Source organism: Haliotis asinina, chromosome 11, assembly GCF_037392515.1.
Source record: "Haliotis asinina isolate JCU_RB_2024 chromosome 11, JCU_Hal_asi_v2, whole genome shotgun sequence".
NCBI lineage: Eukaryota > Metazoa > Mollusca > Gastropoda > Lepetellida > Haliotidae > Haliotis > Haliotis asinina.
Genome location: NC_090290.1, coordinates 50,462,350 through 50,484,718, shown reverse-complemented (window position 1 = coordinate 50,484,718; position 22,369 = coordinate 50,462,350). Strand labels below are relative to the sequence as shown.

Below are 22,369 nucleotides of genomic sequence, written 5' to 3'. Positions count from 1 at the left end.
AGGTATCATCTGTGTACATTCAGATATATAATCTGTGTAGATGTAGGTGTCATCTATTCAGATGTATGTATCATCTGTGTACATTCAAATGTATAATCTGTGTACATGTAGGTGTCATCTATACAGATGTAGGTATCATCTGTGTACATTCAAATGTATAATCTGTGCACATGTAGGTGTCATCTATGGAGATGTAGGTATCATCTGTGTACATTCAAATGTATAATCTGTGCACATGTACGTGTCATCTATACAGATATAGGTATCATGTGTGTACATTCAAATGTTTAATCTGTGCACATGTAGGTGTCATCTATACAGATGTAGGTATCATGTGTGTACATTCAAATGTTTAATCTGTGCACATGTAGGTGTCATCTATACAGATGTAGGTATCATCTGTGTACATTCAGATGTATAATCTGTGCACATGTAGGTGTCATCTGTACAGATGTAGGTATCATCTGTGTACATTCAAATGTATAATCTGTGCACATGTAGGTGTCATCTATGGAGATGTAGGTATCATCTGTGTACATTCAGATGTATAATCTGTGCACATGTAGGTGTCATCTATACAGATATAGGTATCATCTGGAATATGTAGACTGGAATGTCACCGATGTCGCTGTACCTATCCTCTATACGTAGACTGGAATGTCACCGATGTCGCTGTACCCATCCTCTATACGTAGACTGGAATGTCACCGATGTCGCTGTACCTATCCTCTATACGTAGATGTAAGTAAAGTATTTGCAGGTATAAGCATCTTCTACATAGATGAGGCTGACAGCACAGTGTTCACCCCACCCTTACCTTGATACATATTCTCGTTAGACAGCGAACTGTAGGTTCCCGTCAATTAAACAGTACTTTGTATTGATTTTTTTCTTTGTATTTATACTTGGTGATGTACGGAAAGGAGCATTGTACAACGCAGCTTCTTGTTTGATCTTCTTCCTTCGCGTGACCTGAGTCCGTGTGTATATCTTTGCGATAGTTTTTCTCTCCTTGAATTGTCTCATTGAAGTCATTTCCCAATTGAATGAATACTTTATGTGAAATCAAGACAAGCTGAAGTAGTTTCAGTCTCTTTTAATAACTGACAAGAAACTTGAAACCTAGATCAAGTAAACAGGTGCAATATAAACTCAATGAAGAGACAAGTCTGCAACCAAACATCCTGCACTTTGCGCGGCGCATTAATCAACTGCAATCGCTTACTAAACCATCGATAGTTTACCGTCGATGCGTCCATACAGCCCTAGTTATTTACGTGTACGTCCAATTACTTGAGGGTGGGTGAGTGTAATGTCGCCTAGTAGAGTTCAGCGATATAAACGCGGGGACTTACATCAAAGGGACATTAGGGTGGCGATGCGGTTAACAGCAGAAAATACCAAATCATTTTGTAGATGATCTGGTATGATTCAGTGTGTGAGACCTTCTTCAAGAGTCTTCACGTTTATTCCTTGAATATATCTAAATACGCCGAAAAACTATATTCATACAGTACGATAATAATTGTAAGCGGATCGTTTTACACACATTTTGAAGATAGCCGGTGATCGCTCATATCATGAACGGCCTGGTTGTTTTTGTTTGTTGTGACTGCACTCAGCAGTATTCCATTTTATATGGCTGTGGTCTGTAAATAATCTAGTCTGGACCAGCCAATCCAGTGATCAACATCATGAGCATCGATTGACGCAATTTTGATACGATGATATGTGTCAACCAGGCCACCTGATCCCGTAAGTCGCCTCTTTTGACAAGCTGATGTTGTTGAAAATCAGTTCTAACCCTGTAGAGTTGTTTAGACTTAAGCTATAGGTAACCCGTATACAACTATATTGTGGATCAAAAGAAAGCATGCATTCGTCGATGTTTCTTAGCTGCTAACGACAAAAATGGCTATTCGATGGTGATGAATTTGAAACCTGTGACCCGGGATATAAGCATAATTTAGTGTTCCTGCTAATGCTTAGTCAATGTACGATTTGATAATAGTTGTATTCTTGATGGTGTTTCTATTTCGGTCAAATCCATATTTTCAAAATGTCTTACTTTGCTCATTTTACGTGTACCCAAAGACATTCAATAACGGGGTTATTGATGACGTATTCAGAATGAAAAGGCATGTCACATGTTACTTTATGTCCCCTAGTCTGTAACTCAGTGTCTATTTCTAATATCAAGAATACCTTACAACAACAAAGTGGCAACGATACTCATTAGATAAAGCAATCTGATTAAATTAACAGTGAACAATGGTCGAATGTTTTTATTTTCATTAGAATTTTGCCGCGTCGCATGTTTTCTATCGTCCCAGTTCACACATCCAGTACGAACCACACTTCCACAATCCCGCGGTACACGTGCACTCCCGGCAAGCTTGAACGTAATACTCACCTTCTTTGTAGATCTTCCCGTCGTGCATGCACGATGCTGAAAATGTCAAAATATGTTAATAATAATTTCAATGCTAAAAAGTGTTATGTGAGAAACATTCGATACACATCGATTCTACTTCTACTTGAAACCTTAATCATTTCTAGCTGAATAAATGTTTGGCAAATATTGTGCCTATGTATGCAAAGGTTTCTTGAAAGTATTTCACCGTGTAAGCAGCAAAGTGAAGTGTGCAGCTATCTGTGTCTACTTTAAATGTGTTCGGCTGGTTTGTTTGCTGTTATAACTAACACGGTCATAACGAACCGACGGATGTAACGAACTGTTCTGTTTGGTTCTCCCTTGAAATGAATCAACACACTCGCACGCACGCACGCACGCACGCACGTACACGCACACGCAAACACTCACATACACTTATACATGGACATGTATAATTTTGATACGCATGAAAACATATATTTATTTTTAACTATTAATCAAGTGCAAGTTTTCATAAGAAAATTTTGCTATTATATAGATCTTTGTTGTGATGAATCAATATTTGTTTTAATTTCTGGCTTTTTCAGAAGGTACTTAATTTGTCAAATCCTACATACTTCCCTGAAAATTTATTTTCCTGCTTATGTCATATCAGTACTGAAACATATCTAGCAAAAACAAACATATGAATACTAGCAGTAAAAAGTTTACTTGTATGAACCTTTATTGATATATTGCTTTTTACAGACGGTGCCACAAGGGGGCGTCGGTGACTGACGTCATGAACATCGTCATAGGCAGTTTGGATACGATGTGTCAACCATGTCAGGGAGTTTGACCAGCCGATCTGTTAGTAGTTGTTGGTTTTTTTGTTTTTTTACGACAGGCATGGGTTGCTGAATATCAATTCTAAACCGGAACTTCGCCAGTTCAAATATTTTCCAGATACCATGAAAATGGTAATACCATCTTTTGAAACGGAAACAATAGTCAGTGTCTTACAAACCCATGGCTTTTCGATGACATCATTTCGATGACATCATCTATCTACAGGTAAGAAGATCGATGTAACTCGGAACTTCACGGTAAGGTAGAGTGCAGGAGAGTGGGGTTAAGGTCGTTCTCAGAACTTTTATGCACGCTTCAAACATTTATCTGTGCAACGAGGAAGCTGAACCTAAAGTTGCATTCATGCGCCTGTCCGTCAGTTCCTCTATTAATGCTGATTGAAAGAGTTGGTTTTAATATTTTGAATAGCGTATGAGGTATATTATGGAGCATATTACAGCGAAGACTAGCACAATTCGATATGACGTGAGTAGGGACCTATTCAAAAGTAACATTCGGATAAAAATTCCATTCTTTTATAGATGGAAGTGTGGCCCTGTTTTCTGCCTGACAGAATCAGGAAACCTTAGAGTAACTAAAAAACTTAAAAGTGAGAAATCTTCCATTTTTGGATCTGATCAACCTCCCCATGGAAAGGGGCCGTGACGAAGCCTACTGGTTAAACCGTTCGCTCGTCACGCCGAAGAATCGAGTTCGAGTCCTCACATGGGTGAAATGTATGAAGCCCATATAAAGTGTCACTCGCCGTGATATTACTGGACTGTTGCTAAAGTACTGTCTGTTAAATTAAATGCTTACTTTTGGATGATTGACGTTTTTTGCAGGGTAGAGCAATACATCTTGGTCCCGTGTCCTCACATACACAATAGTGGCATCCGGTAGAGAAGGTATCTCCTATGGCGTGGCTCACTCCGCCATACTCACACGTGCTGCCTGGAACAGGAGTAGGTTCAGATGGATGTTTATACTCACAGGTGTTGACCAACATGTGTTAGGTTGGATACTACTTTCAGGTGTAAATTATGTACAGTAAAGTTTTGTTATAACTAACACGGTTATAACAATCTGGCGGATGTAACGAATGCACGCATGCACACAGGCTCACAATTGTACATAGACGCACACACTCACACAACAAAAACAAAACAAACGGGATTACTGCACAAACATAAACACAGTCACGCACGCACATTCTCATCCTCATGCACAGACACGCTCTCACACAACAAGAAGGAAGCAAACACGAAACATACACACAGTCACACACGCACACATGCACACACATATATACATACATACATACATGCACGCACGCACGCACATACATACACTCACACAACAAAAACGAAACATATAACACATACACATAAACATAGACATACACTCGCACAACAAGAACAACACCAGCGCGCAACGCATACAATACACAATACGCACACACACACACATATACACTCACAAAAAAAGAAACATACACACAGACACACGCACTGATAAACCATCAGCGATAGTCAGAACAGCAGATCCTGACACAATGAATGGACACATCCGCGGAAAGAGAATTGCTGTACTCTCCTCTCAGCCTACACAAAACACGCATGTACACACGCACGAAACCACCATACCTCTCTTGCCGAGTTGTGGACCACAGTACATAGCGGTACAGAGGGCCCCCCACTTGTCACACATGCAGGTGTTGCAGCCATCGCTGAAGGTGTCTCCCACGTGGTAGGTGATTCCGTTTTGCACACATGTCGGCGTCTCAACAGCTGAAGGATTTTTAAAGTTTGCAACAAACCATGAAATAAGCATACTCTCTGAAACTACTAGGCCCAGGGTCTAGATTTTCGAAGCTATCTCCGCGCTAAGATAGTCGTAAGTTAATGTTAATGTATGACACTCATGACTATCTTAGCGCTAAGAGGGCTTAGAAAATATAGGCCCAGGTTTCTAGCAACACCCGCCTCTCTACCTGTATTGCTTACAATTTGCAGTTCTCCTGGCAAGGTATTCTCGAAACGAACTTCTTAAGTCAGTTAGTAACCCGTAACTTACGATCAAAGTTAAGAATTTCTTAAAGAGCATTGACAACAGCTTCTGTGGTGTAACTACATCAAATTCGGTTTAAATGCGGAAGGTAGTGTTCCACTGGACATACATCTAAGCTTAACTTTTCCTGATAGTTTAAAGCAAAACCAGAAATGCTACAGAACCATCATCGCCACCTTACCCCTATCCTCTCGTTTTCCCAGCGTACACAGTACTCCACTATTACATTTGGGTCCGGTCAGTTCACAGGTGCAGATCTCGCAGATGCCCTCCACGTACTTTTGTCCGAGGGTGTAGGTGTGTCCACCGCTCTGGCACTTCATCAGTGTCTCTTCAGAAATCACAGGTTATACAGTTTACGTAAATAAAGTGTTGTTTTAGGTCCAACCTTTTCACCTGCTCTTTTTTATTTTTTGTTTGACGTTGTTTACCCGTGCTGCCAAGACGACAACCGTTAGGTAAAACCAATTTAGCATCTGGATGCTCAGTTATAGTGAGTGAGCGCTGACGTTATCTAAACTGACCCAAATGTTTAAATATCTACTAAAAAATCGACTTTTTCCACTGACTTCATCTGCAACGGCTTGTTGGCTCAATAATTATCCGGTTCGGTGTTATTCTCTGAGTGAGTGAGTAGATATGGTTCTACGCCGACTTTAGCAATATTCCAGCAACATCACGACTGGGGACACCAGAAGTGGGCTTCACACAATGTATCCATATGGAGGAATCGAACCCGGGTCTTCGGGGTGATGGGCGAACGCTTCAACCACTAGGCTACCCCACCGCCCCTACTCAGTTATTCACGAACCACGCTCACATACCTGTAATACTGCTGAGGAGGTGTTAAGGAAACAAACAAACAAATAGATTTTGTAAACGCAACTGAGCAGTCTGAGGTAACTGAATTGGTAAATGAAGACCTCAGGCTCGGGTAGTTGTGCTGAAGGAAGCGTTCGTCCGTTACGTAGGAGAGCCAGGTTCGAGTCTTCACGTGCAATGTCATTGTGAAGCCCATTTCTGATATACAGCGCAGTGACAAAGCTTTAAGTGGCGTTAAAACACACTGACTCATTTCTTCCAAAATTGTGGTCTCACCTTGTGTTGTTGACCCGATACATATGGCAAGCAGTATGAGAGTTAACGTCGCCATGTTGGACAAAAGCTATATCTATCAGATAAGAATAACTGATAGTACCTGAGTATACATTGTAGTGGACTTAATGCCACGCTCCCGTCGTTCCTATATTTATCTTATCACTGTCTTCGGTATATGTGGCTGTAGAACATTCAGGGTACAGAGATTAATGTTAGTTTGGGCGGTTCAACCTTAATGAATGGAAAATATTCGCGAAAGCGACTGAATAACCTATTTGGTTATATTTTTCATTCGTTTTATTAATTTTTTTATCTACTTTTCTGTTGGTTACGACCGGCCTCGTAATGGTACATCGAACATCCAACTATTACTTCTATGCTGAAGTCAATAAAAAATCAAGTGATCAGACAATACCGTGAACACCGGTAGCACGAACATCGACCTACACAGTTTGGATACGAAGACGCGATTCTAGCAAGTCAGCGAGATTGACAACGCGATCCTTTAGTCGCCTCTTACAACATCTATAGGTTGCTGAAGGTCGGTTTTAACTGTATCTTCACACTGCCTTCACGCCTTCACGCCTTCACGCCTTCATTTACAGAAACGATAAAGCGACACGGTCACATCTGAAGGCAATAAATCAGTGTAGCCCAGTGATTCAGGCATTCCTCGTGAAGCCAGAGACCGGGTCGATTCCCACCCTGGTGAACATGTGTGAACTTTCCCGCGGTATTTCTGGATTCTTGCCCTCACTCACTTACATATAATTACTGACGTTAGTACAGAATGACAAGATGAGCAAATTGCTTACACAAGATTAATGATTTTTTCACAACTATAAACAAAACACATCTGAAGTATTTAATTCGATCAATTGAACACAAATCAGCTAAACAGGATTCATTGTCCCTATGTACCGATTGATGCCCACGTAAAATCCATAACCATGGCTAAACGTGGTTTTGCAAGCACAGACACACATACAGGCAATTGCACATAGATAGAGACAGGCAGTATCCACACATTTGACGTAAAATACTGGTTAAAGGAATAGCTTGTGCCTTACGTTAAAGAATAACATAGAAAGGTGGTAAAATATTTATGTACCTCATAGAAATTATCCTGCATGTAAAGTAGATTCAGAAGATGGTTATCACTTTTTGTTGCTATGTCCAGCTTATAAGTAACTCCGGGGTAGGTATTCCCTGTGAATTTGCAAGTTCATATGGTAACGTTAATCGTTTAAACAACACAAAATGGTAGACTTAAACAATCTAGCCCGTGTTATCTATCATGCATACACAATGACAGAAAAGTTAGAAAACCAGACATAGGTAACAAAATTTTAAAATATTTCAGTACAGCAATACATACAGATGTTATTGATAATTTTCACTGAAGGTGTATGATAATCTGTGCAGGCAGACAGGTAAATGCTATGAATTTGTACGAAATTGTTTTCTCTTTTCGTGCAAGCCTTCATGCCTGTTTACAATAATTATGTATACTGGACAAAAATAGCTAGGGGTATTGTAAATTTTGAATTTATGAATAATGATCTATTTATTCAATGACACACTGATGAAATATGAATCATGAAATACCAATATCCCTAACTTATTTTGTCCAGTATATATCAGTATGTATATGGGCCTGTGGCCTTCACACGTAATAAAGATTTTGAGGATGATGATGGTGGTGGTGGTGATGATGGTAGTGGTGATGATGATGATGATGATGATGATGATGATGATGATGATGATGATGGTGATGGTGATGATCAACCTAGTCAGCAAGTCTGATCTTCCAATCCTGACTCGCCTCTATCAACAAGCATGGCATTTGCGGTGTCTCATGTCGGGAATCGAACCCGGGTCTTCAAAGTTCCGCTTGAAAATGAGACAGTTCCTGATTGTAAATTCAGTTTGTGAAAACCCGTGTGTAAATGTGATCGCGTACAACCCTACATACGTATATTAACAAAGAAATGAACATGACAGAATGTTGGAATTTGGTAACACATCACTGAAAGATTGCACTTGAACGTGTGGAAACTCAGAGATTAACATAAAGGTGGTGGGGTAGCCCAGTGGATAAAGCATTCGTTCGTCAGGAACAAGACCCGGTTTCGATTCCCCGCATGTATGAAACCAATTTCTGATGTCCCCTGCTTTGACATTGAATACTGCGTAAAGCGGCGTAAAACTACACTCAATCACTCACTCACTCCGAGAATAACACAGGTTATTGAGCAAACAAACCCTTTCAGTTATAGTCAGTGCAAAAGTCAAATTAATCTAGAAATATCCAAAGTCTGTATTAATTTCTGTGTTAAGGTCAGTGCTTAGGTAAGTTAACCACTTTATGGGTTTTCTGGTAACCAACACCTGGTCTTTGTTAATGAGTGCATGTGAAACTTGGCAGGCGCTAACCATTCCCCGCCAAAAGTAAACAAATGTCACAGTAAACTAAAATACAAACATTACTAGTAAAGCTACCCAGTGCTTGAGAAATGTGAACAAGTTCTTGAGTTCATTTTTAAATGAAAATGTGTAAAAGTAATTTTCAGACATAGCCATTTCTTGTGCTGTTACCCATTGCTGAAGCTAAGTGAACCAGTCAGGTGAGCCATTCCTCTAGTAAAATGAACCAGTCACTGAACCTTCTTACCTCTGTGGATGTGCAATGTTATTAAATGGACGGACAACATATACAAGTGCGAAAAAAGGGATTAGGCAGTCCACGACCAACGATAACTAGAGTCACTAGTAGAGTATGGCAAGGTTTACCAGTACAAGACATGAAGTCGGTTCAATTAGCCAAATTAATAAGCGCATCAGTTCAAGTAACAGATTAAAGAATTTATAAAATTTAAACAAAGCAGAACGCATGTTCTTACTTTGGGCTTACCAAAACATGAACACAGAATATTCTCAACTTGCAAATGAAACGTAACTCAATGGAATCGTGAAAGGGGTACTGTCGCATTGTTGTCTTTAAAAAGCATGCAAAGACGTACGAAGGGATGTCAATACGTTTTGAGCCTTGAACATTTTTCATATCTAGGTGTCACAGCCTATGGTACGACATTGAACCTTGGGGTGTAGCTGATGTGATATATAAGTTTTGGTATCCTACTCACAGAAGATATTGAACAGCTCACATTGACAGAAAATGAGCTTGATAATGAGTTTATTGCTGCTACTGAGGCTTGGTTTGAGGACCATCAGATGACATCAGCGCCTGGCAGAAAAGATGGAACAAATGTCTTGACTCACAAGGAGAAAATGTTGAAAAATAAATGTGGTTCATACCAATATTTTATGTTTTTCTATGCAAGGCTCAAAACGTATTGACATCCCCTCGTATATATAGCGATCGACTCCATCTCACAGATTTTCCATCCGGTTTATGTCTGGTGATCAGAAAGGCCATGGCAAGACATCGACCAATTGGCAAGGTATATAGCGGACAATGAGGTGTGCTGTATTTGACGTGGTGTTGTCAAGATGCTGGACGTGGCGTTGTCAAGATGCTGGACGTGGCGTTGTCAAGATGCTGGACGTGGCGTTGTCAAGATGCTGGACGTGGCGTTGTCAAGATGCTGGACGTGGTGCTGTCAAGATGCTGGACGTGGCGTTGTCAAGATGCTGGACGTGGCGTTGTCAAGATGCTGGACGTGGTGTTGTCAAGATGCTGGACGTGGCGTTGTCAAGATGCTGGACGTGGTGTTGTCAAGATGCTGGACGTGGCGTTGTCAAGATGCTGGACGTGGTGTTGTCAAGATGCTGGACGTGGCGTTGTCAAGATGCTGGACGTGGTGTTGTCAAGATGCTGGACGTGGCGTTGTCATGCTGGAACAACGCCTTATGACAGTTCATAATCGGAAGCAAGTGGCCAATTTTGATGTGCCGAATCGCTGTTATATTCCCCTTAACCACCTCTAAATCAGATCTTTGTGTTATTTCTATTGCACCCCACACCAACACACGATCTACCCGATTGGCGAACACTCAGTCGTGATTTCCTCTTATCCAGGCAAAAACAAACACAACGTTGATCTTTTATAGTGATCGATGCTTTTCCGTTTACTTGCACATGCATTTTGTTTTGCATGTTTTCTTGCTTACGTTTTGGCCAATATTTCTACAGATGATTCTAAAACAAAGGAAAGAGTTAAAATTGCCACGTTTTGGGACACAAAGATGACGTTTAGGGAAGAAATAGTAAACGTGTATTTTTTTGCCACAGATACATGATTCCAGTATTCTCAAAATCACCAGCGCGTTTCTTTTGTTTGAAGAGTGTATATAATACTACACTGGCCCAAAAAAGAAACGCATAGGTGAAAATCCAATGTTATGAGAGATGATTTATTAACTTAAATTGCACAAAAAGTAATGGAACTTGAGCAATGATAATTCACACGGGTATTAACAAATGTGTGTCAAGACATATACAATCATTCACAGTGGTATTAAGCGTCTCTATTTTCCATGGCATAGTGAGAAAGTCAGTATCTGGTGTGACCACCACGGGCATCAATCACTGCTCTGCATCGCCTGGGCATTGACTGTATAAGACGTCGTATCCGCCTTTGTGGGATTCTTCTCCACTCATCTCGCAACGCATTCACCAACTGTAGACGTGTCTGTGGCTGCGGCTGTCGACGTCGTAACCGTTTACCCAATTGGTCCCATAAATGTTCAATTGGGTTCAAATCCGGCGATTTTGAGGGCCATGGAAGAACTGTAATGTTGTTGTTGGCAAGGAAATCCGTGGTAATGCGTGCTGTGTGCGGTCTTGCATTGTCGTGCTGGAAAATTTCCCTTCTAGCGTCAATTGTAGGAACAACATGACGGTTCAGAATTTCATCCCGGTAGCGTACAGCATTGAGATTCCCTTGCACATGCACCGACTGTGTCCTGCCGTTCATAGATATGCCTCCCCACATCATTACACCTCCACCACCGTGTCTGTTGACCTCACGAACGCACTGTCGAGCATATCTCTCATTTCGACATCTGTAAACACGCATCCTTCCATCATGTCTGTACAGCAGAAAACGTGACTCATCGCTGAACCAGATCCTCCTCCAATTCAAGAGGTCCCATGCCCGAACGTTCCTGCAGTACTGAAGACGTGCACGACGGTGATGGGGATGCAGAACAGGTCCTGCATGAGGTCACATAGGTCGAATTCCATGCTCTCTTAGGCGATTCCTGATGGTTTGTGGAGAGACTCTACGCAGCCCAGGAACGTGATCAGCGGTATACGTAGCAGTGACGGCCCGATTACGCAGATGAAGCACCCGGATGTAGCGGTCTTGTGCTGGAGTTGTCACCCTTAGTCTCCCACTCCTTGGACGGTCTCTGGTCGAGTTGTGTTGCTTGTATCGTTGCCAGAGACGGGAAATCGTGCTCTGCCTCACATTCAGACGTCTGGCAACTGATGACTGACTTTCCCCAGCTTCCAGACGTCCAATGGCTCTATTTCTGTTTTCTTCATTTAACCTTGGCATTTTTCGCGTCGCATAGAAAGAAATTCGAAGAATGAATCGCAACAGGACCTGTCCCTTTTATAGCCATCATAATCAAGATTGAGATCCTGCATTTGCACGTGCATAATGCTTTCAGATTTTCCCACGTGCAGATTATACAAAGCGTTTTCAAGGTGCTGTGGTGTGGCGAATAATCACCAGAGGTTGTGTTTGTTTGTCTGTTTTGGTTGTATTGACTATAAAAACACTTAATATTTACATTAATTGTCATTCCATTCCATATTTTCCGAAAAAATCTACTTTAAAAATGAGATTTCAGCTATGCGTTTCTTTTTTGGGTCAGTGTATTAATGCATCAGTTTCCATGTGGTTTCATATACACAACCAGGAAGTGGGATATGATCTAAGTGATGCAGAGGGGCAGCTTTAGGATACTACGTCATGTCACAATGCATCTGGTTGGAAGAGGGTTTAATCAGAGATTTGCTTGCTTGTTTGTTTGCTTAACATTCCATAGCAATATTCCAGTGGCGTCAGTCTGTAAATAATGGAGTCTGACACAAAGGTTCCTGTGATCAACACAAGCATCGTACTATACAAATGGGAACCGACGATATGTGGCAACCAAGTCTGTGAGCCATGACCACCCGATCTCGTTTGTCACTTTTTACGACAAGCATGGGTTACTGAAGATCAATTCTCATTGCGTGATTCTTGTAATACTTTATAGATAATGTTAGTATAGGTGTAAATTCACTCAAGTGGAAATGATTTAGTTATATTAAAATTGACAACGGCTTGAGAAATTCACATTTTTATCAGCGTCCATACCTGTCCAATATTGTAGGTGTGAGAGTGTATGATTTTACGCCGCTTTTAGAAATAATCCATGCTCAAGCGCTGGTATTTTTCCCTCGATCTTTGGATGTCAATCTCAACAGCACATCGTATTTCAATCCCTGGGGAGTATACAACTTTTGCTGGGACACATAGTCACAGCACTTTGTCCAAGTTTACTCCACGTTGCTGTGCCCGCAACTAGGTGTATGCACGTGTTCATGTGGCCACCATCTGGTCATATACCAACCGATTCGTGGGTTCTTTTAAGTATACAGGGTTGTGTACTGTACACTAGGGGTTGTGACAACACTGAAAGAGTCTACACACAAAGTTGACGCCAAGGCTTTTACACCCGGTCCAAGGTGGGCTCGATCCCGAAACCTCAACCTCATTGGATCACTAGCCTGGCGCTTTAGCCTGCTCGCCCACCATGTTCCTAGACAATATTAATAGGGACAGCTGACGTGAAACATATATAACAAGGTACATAACCTACAACACTTGTCACACATGGACTTGTTTGTTCAAAATGCCATTGTCCTCTTACCAGGTGCCCTGGGTTCTATGGAATCCTAAACGGGGCATTGTCGCATTTTCGCCTATAAAGGTACAGGCAAAACCGTTATCATTAACCAAAGTACGACACGGCGATGACGCGACAACGTCCCTTTTAAAGTGTTCCATAATATTTACTAAACATATTGCCTACACATTATTTTGCTTGATAATTTCACTGAGCATGTGTCTTGTCATGTGTTATGGTATGCGAGTGTGTTTTCTTGCTTCTTTGTAATGAACACAATCCAGAGATTGAAAGCTTGAGTATTAACATTCGTAACTGGGAAACGATGACATGTGTCAGTGACAGTACAGGGGCAGAATGTCAATAGTCCTGTCTAAATTAGACAATCAAATTACTATACACATGGATGAACTGAACTGAGGCATGATGACATGCCGTTAAAAAGTCAGCAAGTCTGGCAACTGTCAACCGGTCGGTCATACTGGTAAACGCGGAGAACACGAAAGTCATAATGGCTGGTTGGCTGGTTAGTTGGTAGGTTGGTTGGTTGGTTGACTGCTTGGTTGTTCAGCACCACTCTGAGCAGTTTTTCAACCTCATGGCGGCGGTCTGTACATTATTAATTCTGAACCAAACAATCCAGGGACCAAGATCTACAGCATCGATCTACACAATAGATCTTCACGAGTGTTGCTTTATTGTAATACATGAACAACGCAATCCCAAACATAACCCATGTAAACATGAGTCCACTTTCTAAAAGTTGTTGAATGTGTATTCAGACGTAATCGGTTTCTATATTATTCTGCACAGTTGTAAGTAACCGTGAGACTTGCACTTTAAATATTGAAATGAAACAGGCACATTATTAAAATATGCGAGGTATAACTTGTCTAGTTTTATGTAAGTAAATAACTGGAAGACTTATGACTTGCCTTAGGACCCAGTAATAAAATGCTACAACAGCAGTTTTTCCACACATTGTTAAATTCCACTCGGTAAAGTCGCATGTTGATAAATTTCTCAGCCTTCTTTCTCAGGTCGAGGTTAATCCACAGATGTTGAGAGATGTTACCTCCCACTGTTCGTCGTAATAAATTTGAAGGAATCACGCAATTTATAAACTTAAGCGCATTCCTTTTCCCCAAGACATAGCCCATAGATCATCTAGAAAATACTATGTCAGGCTAAATCAAAAAGTTAAATATTTCTCGGGCAACAGCACATCACTGTTACGTGTGCCCGTAACATTTCTCATTGACATTTCAAAAAAATAATTTTGACTTTGCCGCGTCCCAATCATCCATTTGTCCACTGTGAGAATGAGTGTCTGTAAGAACGAGTGTCACCGAATCTTCCACTCATTTACACGTGCTAAACTTTCCAAGCTGTATTCCTGTGAAAAAGAAAAATATGTGTTCCTCCTTAGTCACTTGTTTTGCATAAACTCTCCCCCCAAAAAAAATAAACAAAACAAAAAAACAACAACAAAAAAACAAAAACAAAAACGAAACAAAAACGTCCTATCTCCTTCCAACTTTTGATAAATATGTGCTTGAGAAACATTTATTTTTGTTATGCAGCCTTAGTTACTCATTTAGGAACATTCTTCAACCATTGCGGTTGCTGTCCGAATTTAATCAATTCATGTAGCATACGATGTGGCGAGCTGCCGGTCGGCGACTTGAATAACGTGACGAAGAATATTCAGTTGTCAGAGAACACGAACTAAATTATTTCGCAAACACAATGATTGACTGTACTAAACTCGCACCATGTCAGTATCACATAATTGATGTCTCGGTCACACATGTGTGAAACCCGATGCTGGTGTCCCCCAATGCACAAACTCTCGAACACCACTACAGTACAGAATAGTACTTAATCTCTAAACAAACGGGCTCGGTGGGGTGGCCTAGTTGTTAAAGCGTTTGCTCGTTACTTTGGAGACCCGGGTTCGATTCCCCACATGGATGCTATGTGTGAACTCCATTTCTGGTGTCCACAGACATGATACTGCTGGATCATTCTTAAATGTGGAGTAAAACTAAACTCATTCGTTCATTCTGAAAATAGATGGTTTTCATGGAAACCGAAAAGCCAAGATAAGAAGAGAGAATCTGATAAATTGTAGATTTGCAGTATTTGGAGACTCTTGCTTTACGAAAAGAGCAGAAACGAAAATAATATGGTTCGTTAAGGTCGTTAATTATTCCATGGTACATTGGGGTTGAAAGACAATCTCGATTACATTTTCTATATAGGCGTCAGTACCCGCTGAATATCCATATGAAAAACCTGTTTCAAGCAGAGTCGGTTTACAATATACTGAGTGAATATTTTCCCCCTATATTCCGCTCATGCGCCATATACAGTGTAACAAAGTACAGTTTTTGTCCCAAACGTTTAAAGTTAAGTTAAGTTTTCATTTTGGAAGAAGACATCTTTTATATTTTCTGACAATTAATCTTACGTACAGTTGGTTTGATTTCGTTTGAGACTGATGAACTGCTCACAACACCGAATCATTCTGGTGTCCAAAATTTTGATACAAATCATCAGAGTTGGTCTCTCGATTTCATGTGATTGTGCAAAATATGGTTTATTAATGGGATTATGAATTTGCTATGAACACTTCAAGGAAAGAAAATGCGTTTGTTGTCAACGCTTTAATAGGAGAGAAAGAAAATACACACGATTCCGGGGAGTGTTTTTCCCTTTCAGGGATCTTCACCTCACTGAGTCTAATACTTTCTTCAGCGTCTAAAGCCCAGACATAATTTGAAATTACACTGACCATTAAGTTTTACATCGATATTATAACTTCCGTGTTCTCCGCGTTTATTCGCCGAAAGCAGATGATTCAATGCGACCACTTTAACTCCAAATACAACGAAACTGGCTTCCCTTTGATCCCAGCGTAACAGTCAGGCACTGACATTTAATATTTACGCGTACACGAAAGTCATAATGGCTGGTTGGCTGGTTAGTTGGTAGGTTGGTTGGTTGGTTGACTGCTTGGTTGTTCAGCACCACTCTGAGCAGTTTTTCAACCTCATGGCGGCGGTCTGTACATTATTAATTCTGAACCAAACAATCCAGGGACCAAGATCTACAGCATCGATCTACACAATAGATCTTCACGAGTGTTGCTTTATTGTAATACATGAACAACGCAATCCCAAACATAACCCATGTAAACATGAGTCCACTTTCTAAAAGTTGTTGAATGTGTATTCAGACGTAATCGGTTTCTATATTATTCTGCACAGTTGTAAGTAACCGTGAGACTTGCACTTTAAATATTGAAATGAAACAGGCACATTATTAAAATATGCGAGGTATAACTTGTCTAGTTTTATGTAAGTAAATAACTGGAAGACTTATGACTTGCCTTAGGACCCAGTAATAAAATGCTACAACAGCAGTTTTTCCACACATTGTTAAATTCCACTCGGTAAAGTCGCATGTTGATAAATTTCTCAGCCTTCTTTCTCAGGTCGAGGTTAATCCACAGATGTTGAGAGATGTTACCTCCCACTGTTCGTCGTAATAAATTTGAAGGAATCACGCAATTTATAAACTTAAGCGCATTCCTTTTCCCCAAGACATAGCCCATAGATCATCTAGAAAATACTATGTCAGGCTAAATCAAAAAGTTAAATATTTCTCGGGCAACAGCACATCACTGTTACGTGTGCCCGTAACATTTCTCATTGACATTTCAAAAAAATAATTTTGACTTTGCCGCGTCCCAATCATCCATTTGTCCACTGTGAGAATGAGTGTCTGTAAGAACGAGTGTCACCGAATCTTCCACTCATTTACACGTGCTAAACTTTCCAAGCTGTATTCCTGTGAAAAAGAAAAATATGTGTTCCTCCTTAGTCACTTGTTTTGCATAAACTCTCCCCCCCCCAAAAATAAACAAAACAAAAAAACAACAACAAAAAAACAAAAACAAAAACAAAACAAAAACGTCCTATCTCCTTCCAACTTTTGATAAATATGTGCTTGAGAAACATTTATTTTTGTTATGCAGCCTTAGTTACTCATTTAGGAACATTCTTCAACCATTGCGGTTGCTGTCCGAATTTAATCAATTCATGTAGCATACGATGTGGCGAGCTGCCGGTCGGCGACTTGAATAACGTGACGAAGAATATTCAGTTGTCAGAGAACACGAACTAAATTATTTCGCAAACACAATGATTGACTGTACTAAACTCGCACCATGTCAGTATCACATAATTGATGTCTCGGTCACACATGTGTGAAACCCGATGCTGGTGTCCCCCAATGCACAAACTCTCGAACACCACTACAGTACAGAATAGTACTTAATCTCTAAACAAACGGGCTCGGTGGGGTGGCCTAGTTGTTAAAGCGTTTGCTCGTTACTTTGGAGACCCGGGTTCGATTCCCCACATGGATGCTATGTGTGAACTCCATTTCTGGTGTCCACAGACATGATACTGCTGGATCATTCTTAAATGTGGAGTAAAACTAAACTCATTCGTTCATTCTGAAAATAGATGGTTTTCATGGAAACCGAAAAGCCAAGATAAGAAGAGAGAATCTGATAAATTGTAGATTTGCAGTATTTGGAGACTCTTGCTTTACGAAAAGAGCAGAAACGAAAATAATATGGTTCGTTAAGGTCGTTAATTATTCCATGGTACATTGGGGTTGAAAGACAATCTCGATTACATTTTCTATATAGGCGTCAGTACCCGCTGAATATCCATATGAAAAACCTGTTTCAAGCAGAGTCGGTTTACAATATACTGAGTGAATATTTTCCCCCTATATTCCGCTCATGCGCCATATACAGTGTAACAAAGTACAGTTTTTGTCCCAAACGTTTAAAGTTAAGTTAAGTTTTCATTTTGGAAGAAGACATCTTTTATATTTTCTGACAATTAATCTTACGTACAGTTGGTTTGATTTCGTTTGAGACTGATGAACTGCTCACAACACCGAATCATTCTGGTGTCCAAAATTTTGATACAAATCATCAGAGTTGGTCTCTCGATTTCATGTGATTGTGCAAAATATGGTTTATTAATGGGATTATGAATTTGCTATGAACACTTCAAGGAAAGAAAATGCGTTTGTTGTCAACGCTTTAATAGGAGAGAAAGAAAATACACACGATTCCGGGGAGTGTTTTTCCCTTTCAGGGATCTTCACCTCACTGAGTCTAATACTTTCTTCAGCGTCTAAAGCCCAGACATAATTTGAAATTACACTGACCATTAAGTTTTACATCGATATTATAACTTCCGTGTTCTCCGCGTTTATTCGCCGAAAGCAGATGATTCAATGCGACCACTTTAACTCCAAATACAACGAAACTGGCTTCCCTTTGATCCCAGCGTAACAGTCAGGCACTGACATTTAATATTTACGCGTACACGAAAGTCATAATGGCTGGTTGGCTGGTTAGTTGGTAGGTTGGTTGGTTGGTTGACTGCTTGGTTGTTCAGCACCACTCTGAGCAGTTTTTCAACCTCATGGCGGCGGTCTGTACATTATTAATTCTGAACCAAACAATCCAGGGACCAAGATCTACAGCATCGATCTACACAATAGATCTTCACGAGTGTTGCTTTATTGTAATACATGAACAACGCAATCCCAAACATAACCCATGTAAACATGAGTCCACTTTCTAAAAGTTGTTGAATGTGTATTCAGACGTAATCGGTTTCTATATTATTCTGCACAGTTGTAAGTAACCGTGAGACTTGCACTTTAAATATTGAAATGAAACAGGCACATTATTAAAATATGCGAGGTATAACTTGTCTAGTTTTATGTAAGTAAATAACTGGAAGACTTATGACTTGCCTTAGGACCCAGTAATAAAATGCTACAACAGCAGTTTTTCCACACATTGTTAAATTCCACTCGGGAAAGTCGCATGTTGATAAATTTCTCAGCCTTCTTTCTCAGGTCGAGGTTAATCCACAGATGTTGAGAGATGTTACCTCCCACTGTTCGTCGTAATAAATTTGAAGGAATCACGCAATTTATAAACTTAAGCGCATTCCTTTTCCCCAAGACATAGCCCATAGATCATCTAGAAAATACTATGTCAGGCTAAATCAAAAAGTTAAATATTTCTCGGGCAACAGCACATCACTGTTACGTGTGCCCGTAACATTTCTCATTGACATTTCAAAAAAATAATTTTGACTTTGCCGTGTCCCAATCATCCATTTGTCCACTGTGAGAATGAGTGTCTGTAAGAACGAGTGTCACCGAATCTTCCACTCATTTACACGTGCTAAACTTTCCAAGCTGTATTCCTGTGAAAAAGAAAAATATGTGTTCCTCCTTAGTCACTTGTTTTGCATAAACTCTCCCCCCCAAAAAAATAAACAAAACAAAAAAACAACAACAAAAAAACAAAAACAAAAACAAAACAAAAACGTCCTATCTCCTTCCAACTTTTGATAAATATGTGCTTGAGAAACATTTATTTTTGTTATGCAGCCTTAGTTACTCATTTAGGAACATTCTTCAACCATTGCGGTTGCTGTCCGAATTTAATCAATTCATGTAGCATACGATGTGGCGAGCTGCCGGTCGGCGACTTGAATAACGTGACGAAGAATATTCAGTTGTCAGAGAACACGAACTAAATTATTTCGCAAACACAATGATTGACTGTACTAAACTCGCACCATGTCAGTATCACATAATTGATGTCTCGGTCACACATGTGTGAAACCCGATGCTGGTGTCCCCCAATGCACAAACTCTCGAACACCACTACAGTACAGAATAGTACTTAATCTCTAAACAAACGGGCTCGGTGGGGTGGCCTAGTTGTTAAAGCGTTTGCTCGTTACTTTGGAGACCCGGGTTCGATTCCCCACATGGATGCTATGTGTGAACTCCATTTCTGGTGTCCACAGACATGATACTGCTGGATCATTCTTAAATGTGGAGTAAAACTAAACTCATTCGTTCATTCTGAAAATAGATGGTTTTCATGGAAACCGAAAAGCCAAGATAAGAAGAGAGAATCTGATAAATTGTAGATTTGCAGTATTTGGAGACTCTTGCTTTACGAAAAGAGCAGAAACGAAAATAATATGGTTCGTTAAGGTCGTTAATTATTCCATGGTACATTGGGGTTGAAAGACAATCTCGATTACATTTTCTATATAGGCGTCAGTACCCGCTGAATATCCATATGAAAAACCTGTTTCAAGCAGAGTCGGTTTACAATATACTGAGTGAATATTTTCCCCCTATATTCCGCTCATGCGCCATATACAGTGTAACAAAGTACAGTTTTTGTCCCAAACGTTTAAAGTTAAGTTAAGTTTTCATTTTGGAAGAAGACATCTTTTATATTTTCTGACAATTAATCTTACGTACAGTTGGTTTGATTTCGTTTGAGACTGATGAACTGCTCACAACACCGAATCATTCTGGTGTCCAAAATTTTGATACAAATCATCAGAGTTGGTCTCTCGATTTCATGTGATTGTGCAAAATATGGTTTATTAATGGGATTATGAATTTGCTATGAACACTTCAAGGAAAGAAAATGCGTTTGTTGTCAACGCTTTAATAGGAGAGAAAGAAAATACACACGATTCCGGGGAGTGTTTTTCCCTTTCAGGGATCTTCACCTCACTGAGTCTAATACTTTCTTCAGCGTCTAAAGCCCAGACATAATTTGAAATTACACTGACCATTAAGTTTTACATCGATATTATAACTTCCGTGTTCTCCGCGTTTATTCGCCGAAAGCAGATGATTCAATGCGACCACTTTAACTCCAAATACAACGAAACTGGCTTCCCTTTGATCCCAGCGTAACAGTCAGGCACTGACATTTAATATTTACGCGTACACACGCCTGGCGGAGTGCTCAACGCTTCCATATCCCTCTCTCGTACCACCAGATATATGCATATACATGATAACATCCTCTGTACGTGTACTGAATATACATCAACAGCGTAGCGTAGGTCATGCCCCTAGAGACAGTTGAGTCCTTCAGCATGCTGAAGGTAAGCTATCTTACGTAATAGAATACGATTTTTCATGACTTAAAGAGATCATTATCAACTATAAAAACCTTGTCAACACGTAAATTTATCTGAGATACTATTCCGTACCAGCGCAACAGGGATATTTCATGTAAAGCTATTCATGCTAATCGGACCAGCTGAGTCATTTGTGTCAGAGCAAGCATGGAACAAGGTGACTCGTTGAAAGAATTGAACAGTTTCTCCCTGATCAAAAGATTTCGTGATATATAGTGGTTTTACTATCTTTCATTGAGAGGCATTATTTTATCAAAGCTGGCCTGCATAAGTTGTTAAGTTTTGTAGACGCAGTGTGGTTGAAGTACTCCGATGTGACTTTACATTTTAACTCACTCACTCGACATGGCAATCTCGCTCGCTCTGGTATTTGTGATGTTTTGTATGAAACTAATACGTCAGAATCATGTCTGTCTCATACTAAAGCTGTGACAAGAGCAGATTCCACTGTACGGTTTGGACAACGGCATAAATAGTCATGATACAAGTGTTATCGAAATGGTGACTGTGACATGCAAAGGCAAGTTTGCAAGAAAAAGTACGGGATTCTGTCGGAAATAGGGAACTGCATTAACCATCAATTTGGTAAGTACCACATTTAAATTGACCTCCACGTGTTTCCATGAAAACGTTACTAAAGATTTACCAAACTACCTTCTAAAGCTGAAAATACTTGTAACTCAAAATAATGCCGGCGAAATTTTGCAATGACGCAACGCCCCTGTATGCCTCCATATGCCACAGGAAAACAACGAAAATCCCGGACAAAGGCTGTGAGTTATGTCAATTTTCTAAAATTCAAGCTTCATTGTCAGTGCGTATATTCATAGGTATTCCAGTCGTTCGACACGAGACAGTATTAATTGGAAACGTTGAATGACAGTCACGTCTGAATCATTATCTATATTCAGTGTGTAGCCTTCAACTGGTGTGGACTTGTACAGTATTTGATGACCTGTATATGTTGGGTGTCGTTGGTTAATGCTGGAAAGAAAGTTTTTATCTGACACTCAAGGAAATATTCCAGCAATATCACTTC

At 40.1% G+C, this 22,369-nt stretch overlaps 1 protein-coding gene across 1 annotated transcript in view; it reads right to left on the bottom strand.

The window, feature by feature from the left end:
* LOC137255952 (uncharacterized) overlaps positions 1–6,466 on the bottom strand; it is a 92,218-nt gene extending 85,752 nt beyond the window's left edge. The window contains exons 1-5 of the mRNA XM_067793561.1: positions 6,392–6,466; positions 5,475–5,624; positions 4,870–5,013; positions 4,043–4,177; positions 2,414–2,449 (exon numbers count right to left, since the gene is read on the bottom strand). Coding sequence (XP_067649662.1) covers positions 2,414–2,449; positions 4,043–4,177; positions 4,870–5,013; positions 5,475–5,624; positions 6,392–6,446 — 520 coding nt within the window. The 5' untranslated portion in view covers positions 6,447–6,466. The remainder of the gene's footprint in view (positions 1–2,413; positions 2,450–4,042; positions 4,178–4,869; positions 5,014–5,474; positions 5,625–6,391) is intronic.
* Positions 6,467–22,369: the final 15,903 nt, after the last annotated feature.